The sequence below is a fragment of the Perna viridis genome, chromosome 4, assembly GCF_037379345.1.
Source record: "Perna viridis isolate PV_CMFRI_1.1 ecotype Kerala chromosome 4, ASM3737934v1, whole genome shotgun sequence".
NCBI lineage: Eukaryota > Metazoa > Mollusca > Bivalvia > Mytilida > Mytilidae > Perna > Perna viridis.
The window spans coordinates 35,781,608-35,792,267 of record NC_142448.1 but is presented as its reverse complement, the minus strand read 5'-3'; the positions used below and the strand labels follow the sequence as shown (position 1 = coordinate 35,792,267).

At 34.0% G+C, this 10,660-nt stretch overlaps 1 protein-coding gene across 1 annotated transcript; it reads right to left on the bottom strand.

Annotated features, from left to right (window-relative positions):
* Window positions 1-306: 306 nt before the first annotated feature.
* On the bottom strand, window positions 307-9,817 carry LOC148619903 (uncharacterized). Its single transcript, XM_088580308.1, has 5 exons — window positions 9,737-9,817; window positions 8,262-8,305; window positions 3,944-4,009; window positions 2,326-2,365; window positions 307-1,093 (listed from the first exon to the last, which is right to left on the bottom strand). Exons 1-5 carry the CDS (start codon window positions 9,806-9,808, stop codon window positions 491-493), a joined length of 825 nt encoding a protein of 274 aa, XP_088436434.1. The 5' UTR covers window positions 9,809-9,817; the 3' UTR covers window positions 307-490.
* Window positions 9,818-10,660: the final 843 nt, after the last annotated feature.

Sequence of the window (10,660 nt, the reverse complement as noted above, 5' to 3'; positions counted from 1 at the left end):
GAATGTAAACTATCAATTTACAAGAAACTTAAGATTTTATCCTTAATTTTCATAAGAAAAAACATCAAGTGTTGTTTGAGCCTTGTATTAGAGTTAGCGAAAATAGCATAACAGCTGTAATTTTACGTATTTTCCCCAGCACAATGGAAAACTTAATCAATTTGAGCTTTAAAACAACAAATTAAAGAACCGTAGCCTATCTACAAAAATAATCAAATGCCAATACATGTAGTTTCCAATAGGAAATGTTTCAAAACGCTTACAACGGAAATTATTCACCACATAAATGTAAAATAAACTAAAGCATTGTATTACAATAATAAAATTTATTCAAATCCCATGACAAAGGATTCAAAGTACATGATGTGGTCACGATGTCGGTACTCGTGTTACACTGTACACAATTATAATACCTACACGTACAATGAACAGTGACACAAAGTACTCGAGACGGATTGAAGTACAATATCCATTGACTTCAAAGAAACTTTCATTCGTCTGTAACAAAAAATCCACATTTCGAAGGACTTTCAAGAAACGTCACTGTTACACTATGGCATGTAACATCCAAAGCAAACACATCCGGAAAACCGTCTTTCAGTTTTGTTCCATCCTTTTGATCCTCATTAATATCCATTTCTAAATCACTTTCGACCCATTCAACCGTCGACTGATCACTATCCGTAGCCTCATGACTGGCTGCGGCACTTATACTAAGTTGTTTTGCAGCATCAATATCGTCCATGTTTGCTTTCTTCGTCTCGTGTCTTTCATGAGACTTTGTCAACCAATCATAACAAAGTTGATCACGTGAGTTGTTATGATTCCATTCACTTGAATTTGATACTGTCTCTCCCGATTTATTTTTTCTCAAGCTCAAATGATTAAAAAATCTATATTCTGGGTCGCTGTCCAGTTTTTCATTGTCACAGAATCCATTGTAGTCATCTGAATCAAAATCTACACCCGCGTTCCCATTATTTTTGTCCAAAAGAAATGAGCGTTTATTTTGATGCAATGCGCCCCTGTTGTTATTCTTGTCACCGGAAACAGGTGGGTAAAGGGGGGATCCACTGGGCTTGAAATTTTCAACCTGAAAAACAGTTCTTAAACTTGAAAAATATACAGTAATAAATTTAATCAACAGGAAGATAATCTATTTGAAATTCGATTGAAAGGGAAATTCGAAGTAATATTTCGACTTGAGAGGCTGACAATTCATACATATTGTTTTCAACTCGAAACATGGACTCTGATTAGACGCCATCCAAATTAAAATGCTTCGTAATTAGCTCATCAACTAAAACTAGAAAATATAACACCTGGCCAGTCTTAATAACGATACCCTTCTGAAATCAATCAACTATGGGTTTTTATAACTTTAACTTAAAGCATTTTCAGTGAACATGAGTGAACTCAATCGCCACGACTATAAAAACAGTCCATGAACATTTCATTTAAACAACACAATCATTGTACTTATATCATTCAACTACAATTTTCTAGAAAATGCTACTTCAAACGATTACGTGCGCTTTATCATAGCGATGTTACAAGAATAGCAAAACAAGTAGAAAAGCCACAAAAAAACTATTTTAATCAAATTTACAAATAATTTATAACATGATAATTTTCATCCTACGACTGAGATAAAACGAGACAATTCAAATCTTGGGGATTGTCTCTGTGTGGATTTCAAAAGTATTTTTATCAAATATAATTAAATAATTGAACAATCAATCCATCCTCAAACACCTACTAATAATAAGGTTAAATATGAAGTATTGATCTGTGTTTTAGTAGCTCAAACATTCAGCAGCTGAAGGCGATTGTATCAATACTGGTAATCAGACTTTCTATTAGAGGTTGAGATAGTGATTTCGGTACTCAACTGACTCGATCCCACTCAAAACTTTAAAATTCTCTATCGAATACCTCGTGGTCGTCGTCTTATATATAGCTATCGCGTAATAACCCGGTTGTTGCTATATTTAACGCATTAACAGGTGTTGATCAAATAGCAGGAATGATAGTTGATTAAATCTACTCGTTAATAAACCAATGAATTATCTGATTAAAGATATTTAACTGTAATCAATCAACCAATCAAAAACTGCCAACAGAAATATAATAAAAGTTTGGAAGTCAACTGGTCTAGGAAAGGGATTGTCATCTGCTCTTCTGTTGTATTTCATATTTGTTCTATCTTAAATATAAAATAGATTGCTATCAAAGCTGTATCTTTAAAATCGTGACCTCCCTTTGTTTATGTACTTTTCTTTCTTTCTTGTATGTGTTTAATGAAAATATAAACGATTTTCTCACCTCGCTCCGTCTCCGCTTCCCAATTTTGTTTCTGCAACGTCTAAAATGCAAAAAAATGTACACATGAATATAGTTGTAAATAAGTATGATGAAAGTAAAAAATTACTGATGCCCCGTCAACAAAACTGGTGATACGGTTTTGCGGTATGTGCGTCCGTCCTTTCGACATGACGTTTTTTTTTTGTTTTTTTTTTTTACGTTGCAGCACTTTTATTGTGAAGGTGGTTAGAATCACGTCATCTTTAAAATGGTTACATACGAATACGTATGCTATTTCTTGTTCTGGGCGGGGCATTGTTTCGCAATGACTCTTGTCAAGGGCATGTACATGAAAGTGAATTAATATCATCATTACAACCAAAGATGACTTTCAGGTGATTGCGATTTGTGCAGTACGATTGGTCAATCTTGTGAAATAACGCTATGATCTCGTGGTAAGTCGTTTCCTTTTCGGAAGTTTCTTGGTGCTCCCATGTCATGATATGTACCGAGATATATTATCTAGTAATTTCGGTGTATACCTCTCAGGAAAAACTCTTTTAATTAGTTTAAGGAAAACGGAAGAAAAAACTTGGGAAGTCAATTACTTTTTGTTTCAGTTTTATGTAAACAATGTTCCCCTCATGAACTATATACAACGTCATACAATAGTACTACGATACGATCGATAGATGAATTTCCCCTTCAAAATGTCAACATGAAATCGACATGACACTGCACTTCCGAGTTTATAAATAAACAATGCAAAATTGTATATTATAAACTTGACAAGGAGGTATAAATTCCCTTTCCTTCATTTCAATCCAACTCGATTTATAAAGGAAAGAAGATATGTTTTAGGTATAATAATTAAATCCTATTCCACGTGTTTCGATTCTTTGATGGTGTGTGCGTGTTAAATTTACTTATTACTATTAAAAGTGAAATTATATATGTGTGTTGGTAACAAAATTCACTTATTTATGATTATTTGGGGGCATTCGAAAGAGGAGTTAATAACCGTATCCTTGAATTTTTAAAGGCCATGTAATTACATTGTGAGAAACCATAAAACGAGAATTCCTCAGCTATATTAAAAGGTGTTAGATATTGAAAATAAACACCAACATCTTTGAAAAGATTTAAGGGTGCAAATCGAAGCGCCGCATCGGTTCCATGCACTGCAGCTAACATTTATTCAGCCTATGAGCTCAATATGAACAAGACGCCAAATAAAGCCAGATCTTCATGTGTACATGTAAAACGTATTGATTACTATCAGCTGGGGCGCATTTCTTTTACCTGAATCTGAAAAATGTTTCAGTACAATGTTTCAAAAAACAGAAACATGATTCGGTGATTAAAAATACAACATTTGAGAAACTGTAACATGTTTCAGTTTCTATCAAAACAAACATGTTTCAAAAGTAACAAAATGGCTTGGTAGCGAAGCAAAATAATATCGGGACCGGTTTCGGTTTGTGTTTCAGTTTGAAACATCAATCACTTATGTTTCAAATGTTTCGATATCATGTTTCTGTTTCAAGTAAAAGAAACAGTGAAACATGAAAATGATTCAGAATCATGTTTCAGATTCGGGTAAAAGAAATGCGCCCCTGATCAAAGCCGTGTTACATACCGTTGGTCATAGTCACGTATTAGCGTCCGGTCAAGGATGTTCTTTGCTGGTTCCCAGGTGCAATCCCTGTAAGCAAACATATTAATGATTATTTTCATATTCCATAGATGTAAATGAAGTGAAACGCACTATATTTCACTCAATGTCTATTTGTACTTAAAAAACGCATTGACTTGCCTACAAGGTATCAGTATACGCGAATGCCGATACTCAACATTACAAGATTGAAAGAGTAATCAAGGGAACAAAAATTCTAACGCAAATTAAAAGAATGTAATCCAGGGATAAAGACCAGAGAAGGAAAACAGATACATACAACAAAGGACATAAAATGACCAAAATAATACATACAAAGCAACGAAAGTAAACGAACAATTCGGACTCCACTAAAAACTAGGAGCATGGACCAGGTGCACCGATAGGGTAAGCCTCCACTAGCAACACCCGACGAGTTGCTAACAAAAGGTACAATCAGGGATTTCTTTTTCCGAAAGAGGATCAGAAAACTATGACACGCGAAGAATAATGATTATACATAAAGCAGAGTCCGGCTCGTTATTAGTTCTAACTCATAGTTTAGTTTAGATTGTTTTTTGACGCTAGGTTTAGAAACAAGGATCTTGTGATTACATTATTAGGCCAAGAATAAAAATGACTGTTTACGGTTACCCTACCTACACGTATTTTAGCGCATTTTACTGGTATATTTATTTTAGAAAAGCCGCTAAACTACTGTTTTAGTTGAGTACTATGAGAGCAAAAAAGTTCTCCAATGAGTGTCCATATAAAATAATTTAAAAAAACAAAATAAAATATCCACGTAACTACTACATATAACTAAATCCATTCATCCAAGTTAACCTCAAAGTAAACAGACATTTTTTTATTGGCCTTAGTTAGCTAGCCTTCTCCAGGAGACTGGTTACTAGCCTTTGTGGGAGGGGCAGGTGTGCTCCAATATTCTTTTGATAGAGAGTGACACTGGTGTTCCGTTTGATATCATACCCATTTTCTAGGGCTATGAAATGAATTTTATATTCTTGAAATATAACATTTCCTATATTACTTGTTTTAGGAGTATTGAGTGAGAGATGATCAATCCAGTCAGACATGAAGACGACAGTAGCAAATCCAGGAGTTGAAATCTTCCTTAGATTGGAAAATTGTGTAAATTTTGGGGAAAAAATACAAATAACAGTCTAAAACCCTTTTATTCTAGAACGGAACCTTCTTGTCAAAATCACCGTATCCGTCCCATGACGATTTGCCAAACATTTTCAATTCAGTGTTTACATCCCAAACACTACATGTACATGTACTCACGACAATATCACAAACTTACAAAATATGTATCGAACACGAAAAAATATCAAACCATAACGCAAAAAACATAAATAAAATAAATGCGAGAATAAAAAAAAACCACTACAATATATCACACCATAACAAATGTTACCGGCGATGAACAACTAAAGTATTCAACATACACGTATTAAAATGATAAATGAAGACATTACACCGTATGTCATAACCATTAATTGATTTCCATGCAGAAATGTTAGTTATTCTTTTTAACGAGGCGTTGCAGAAGTCTAATATATAAACAAAAGAATGCGTGGTTTCTTATACTAAAGATTTAAAACTTTTGTATTTCGTTCACTGAGGACCATATTTAACACCTACGGACAAATTCATGTGGTTAAATGCATTATAATTCAATAAAAACAATGTCGCGTTTTGTGACATAGGTTTTTTTCTTCTCAAAATTATTATAATACCAATCCAACTGATATGTAACAAAAGAGAGATTCGTATCTGTCAGTCTATATGTGAGAGAGAGCCCAAATTCTTTTTCGTATACCAAACCTCATTAATGGTTAGTAAAATTGATAGCACACATGTGTGAACTCTTGTGTACTAATGTACACATAATGTTAATTGATTTACGAAGAATCATAACACGACATCACGAGAAATGCTAAAATAGGAGTTTCAATTAATGTAGTGAAACATGGAAAGAAAACTGTAAACATTAAATTACCATGGTGAAATCGCCAATGGTAGATACTGTTTTGGATCCCATGGAATTGTTATGAAACCATAATCTAGAACGCCCCAGTTTGTTATTATTTGCTATGCAACTATAGTTTCATCAATATATACATAGTTGATATTGATTAGACTTTTAAAGAATTGAATCATATAGATTTACTTTTTAAACCAATGAGACGCGATTTATGCGTTACTAGTGTAAAGATTTATAATGTTTAGATAATGTACATGTATGAAAGTAAATAGCCTTATATAAAACGTTTAAAACAATTTCCGAACTCATGTGTACAAATCGGAAAGTGAGATACTAGTAAAATCAAGGATAAACTAGCCACTATGCTACTGACATGGTACAGGGGAAAAAAATAAAATGACAAGTTCAACCAGGTCTTATGAACACCCATGCAAATATGCCTATAACAGTGGCCATATTATTTTAATAAGACTGTATGGATTTCATCATACTGGTCTACACACGATGTCACCGACGAATTCATGGGGTTCCGCGTGTCGAGGTCATTTTTTTTGGGAAATGTTTGTGAATTTCGCGCAAAATTTAGACAAAAAATTACCAAAAACTCACTGAAAAATCCCCTAAATGATGAATGTTTAAACATTCTAAAACAAAAAAGTAACAATCACAGTAAAAATAATTGAGTTGATTTCATCCAGTTCATATTGTCCGATGTCAACGTGTCATCGTATCATTTACCGGAACCCCAAGTTTTCAACAATTTTTTTTATTAGACTTGCTCCTGTCGAACTCGTATCACGAATAATCTTATGGTAAACATATTTTAAAATCAAAACAGGACGTACAGTACATGTATATCACCGTATTTGAACAAACCTAACTACTTATCGTTCTATTTTTATTTACATCCTTGAGAAAAGTGTTACTTTCATGTACATGTATAAAAAATGTACATATGTACTTCTTATGGCATACAGTAACAACATACATGAATCAAACGCTACACAGGAACCAATACTGTGTGCATCCGTATTTTTTTGTTGTGTTAATTCTAGTGCTAAAGGCTAAACATTACATATTTTGGTGTTCATACATATGCATAACAAAACTGTACGACTGTATTAAATTTATTAAAGAACACGTTAAGACTGTAGAGCAATTTTAGTTATAAGAGGTTTCTGCGATCATAATTTTCCAGATTCCATAAAAAAAAATATCACAATATTCTGAGCGTGTGCCTATTTATCTGAAACCTTGAATTCTTTGTTCCGTTATTTCCGCAACGCCTAATATCTGTATGTGACTTTATAAGAATTCACGTGCAGATAAACGTTAAACCATAGTCTTCTCTGCTCAGCATTACTATTTCTATCGCAGACAGAAGGCCTAAAGGATCATTGTGAACTGGTTGTCTGGGTAATAAGTTTCTCTCACTAGCAGGTGTAAGTGCAGTTTCGTTTGGTACATGCAAATACTGCCGCGTCAACAACATTCTGGGTATGAGCATACCAAGTCCGGCATACACATGCATTTTCAACAAGAGGATAGCGACTTAAATATAACTTTTTGCTTAAAATCATTATCTGACGAGTAATCATTATATGATCTCGCGGGCTGTTACATAGTAACTACGTCCTACGCAAGTACAATACATATAGTTCAACGATCTTATGAAACCTAGCCAGTTTCAAAATGGATTAATTTTGAAAGCACTATCTATTCTTCTCTACATCTATATCGTTTCAATTTACCACGGGCTTTTTACAGAATATGGGGTGACGATGCTACTTCCTAAGTCTACATCTGTGCTATTTCTTTGATTCAAATACACGAAACAATATCAGATTTCGAATAAAATTATTTAACAAGTCCTCTTATTTCAATAAAAAGGGGGAGAGTGGTGAAATCGTACAATGGTCAGTGATATTTATGATCTGCGTTTGTTTCTCTATTATTCTATCATGACTTATTCATTTCTATTAAGTGATAGCATATTTATACAGACATTCACACCGATGACGTCAACGTCCCTTTTCTCCAGATTTTTCAATAATTACTGATTCATTGCAAAATGTTTGACTCACACTGTACTATTGACTTAATATTATGACTGGCAGATTCGACTCCACTTACACCTCAATAATTTACGACTATAACAAATTTATATATTTGTTCTATAATTATTAAGCCATAGATCATATCAGAAAGGTGAACTTATCATATAAAAATATATATGTAACTGCATTGAACTTCCTGGTAGATCTAGATCACGTGCTAAAACAGGGAACTTACTTGTTTTGGTACCCTTTCCATTTCACTAAATACTCCACTCTTCCCTGAAATAAGAAAAATGAGGTATTTGCAGGTATAACTTCGCAAAGGCCCTTCAGGCTTCATTGTTACTTTGAAATTTAAAAAGTCGAAGATGCAGATATAAACTTTGTCAAAGGGAAATTTACGAAGTGACACAAGATATCTACGAATTTACGTGTGAAAGTGTAAAAGACCCCGGGGAGGATCAAGGAGCATAAATATAATTTATTAAGGCCAAACAAAGCGAGTCAAGATAAGTTTTGGGGTAGGATTTGTAAAAAAGGATTTGTAAAAAATTCAAGATTTCATGCAAAAAAAAACAAATATTATCCTAGTTGGGGGAGAGGGCGTACGCCGAGTCTGACCCTTATGAATCCGTGCTCATTGAAGCTTGAATCCACATTGTACATGGTTCCAACTAACCACAAAGTAGTTGCCTGTTAAAAAGAAAGAACGATTAAGGTTGGTTCCAAGTGCCTATCCAGTTTCTGAATAATTCTACAAAATCTCCCTCAACTGAGCACAAGCTTCGACCAATCGGCATGTGTGGAAATTTAAGAGTTCGGGGGGAGGGGGAGAGTCTCCATTTCAGGTTTCGTTTCATGAAACTGAGTTCTTGGGAGGGGTACCAATGACTTTCGGACATTAGGTATAGTATCTATAGAATCTAGCGTCAATAGTTTGCAGATGAAGTAGAAATGTAAAAATGTTGCACCACATATTGCGTTTTCATGAATATCTGTACGTCTGTTTGTAATTCTATAAGATAGTCAGAACATTGAGGCTATGAAGATGAGGCTAAGCTTAGACTAACCAATATGGGTTTTAGGATGGGGTTGGTGGATGCTTTTTATTATTTTAGATTCAGTATTCACATGGGGGTATTCACTGAATAGCTACTATCTTCAACGTGTCAAATTTGCTGATTAAGTGGGTTCTAAGATATCCTAAAAGGTAAAACTGAAAAGGAAATTGAGTATTATGCAATGACTGCCCTTCAAGTGGTCTATACACCATATGTCTATGGGGTACATTAACGAGGTCCTATCTTTAAAGCAGTAATTACTGAGCATCTTAAAAAAAGAAGTGCTTAGAATTCTCAGTTCTTTCGAAGATGAAAACGCGCATTTAGTATAACCCATGCATCACATTACCTAACAGCGTGCAAGAAAACTACATTTCTTGCATATAAGAATTGGATAGAGCTGTTTTTTCATTGCACATTAGCTTTTAGTTACATTGCAAAATGTTCCATTAAGTTCAAATCATTAACTGATATCACAATATGTAAAAATATTGAAATTATGTTCAACATGATGATTACGCAATTTACTTGCGCCTTCATCTGGATATGACACATCCATCTGAAAACCCTTAAATAATTAATGTCATTCAAATTTAGACATGTATACTGAAAATGCAATATTTTTTCTACCAAATAGTGAAATTCTTACCTTTCGAACTCTACGTTTTTTAATGAAATCCGCGCGGTAAATTCGTTCCGTACCCGCCGTCTGCTGTTCCATCGTGACAGTGTTTACAACGCAAAATACGATAAGCTATTGCCTCAGGTGTAAACACGGATCAATGAGCACTGTTATATCGAACGATGACGTCACTAGTCAACACAAAACCTGCGTAAACACATGTTTGTTTATTGTAGGAAGTTATTTATACTTTATGAATATTTTCGCTGATCTTTCAACCTAATAATTAATTTGAAGTCACGAACTAATACGCAGTTACCATGAAATTGTTCCTCTCTATATCAACTAATGATCTGTTACGAAATGACAAGCAGAAGAGATACAAGTCTTTTTATAATATCAAGTTGGAAGGTCAGGTCACGATTGGTTATTTGAAAACAAATAATCTAATGCCTTAAATTAGAATGTTACACACAGATTATTTCAATACGACGAATAAAATGACAAGGGGTTTTAATGTCTTTAAATAGACCTACGAACAGTTTCGAAACTTCTAGGTTTTCTTTTAACTAAATATAGTCACTTAAAAAGAGAACTATTTGAATTCGTGATTTCACAACCCTTTTAAACTCATGACTTCATGCTCATGAAAATATAAAGATATGAAATCATCAAATAAATAATTCAGTCATCTGCTTTAATTTGAAAATCAAATTTGATTCATAAATTTCATAAATTTTAGATACAACCCATTTAATATCTTTTGCATGTTGGAGACAAACAAAGAAGTCACGGACAGCGCGCGAGGTAGACGACCGTCTGCCATACAACACCTGTCTGACCGAGTGTCCCGCCCTTTTCATAATCGGTAAGAGAGCCATTGACAAAAGAGGGCAACATATGCAGAATAATGATCGCTTTAATAAAATAAGACATGTGGACACTGATATT

What these genes read in the sequence shown, in the direction of transcription:
- LOC148619903 (XM_088580308.1), bottom strand. Translation starts at nt 9,808, where the DNA reads ATGGAACAGCAGACGGCGGGTACGGAACGAATTTACCGCGCGGATTTC. An exon ending in ATACGTGACTATGACCAACG is followed by an intron (nt 2,366 to 3,943) that starts GTATGTAACACG and finishes TTTGCATTTTAG; the next exon opens with ACGTTGCAGAAACAAAATTG. An exon ending in GGAAGCGGAGACGGAGCGAG is followed by an intron (nt 1,094 to 2,325) that starts GTGAGAAAATCG and finishes ACTGTTTTTCAG; the next exon opens with GTTGAAAATTTCAAGCCCAG.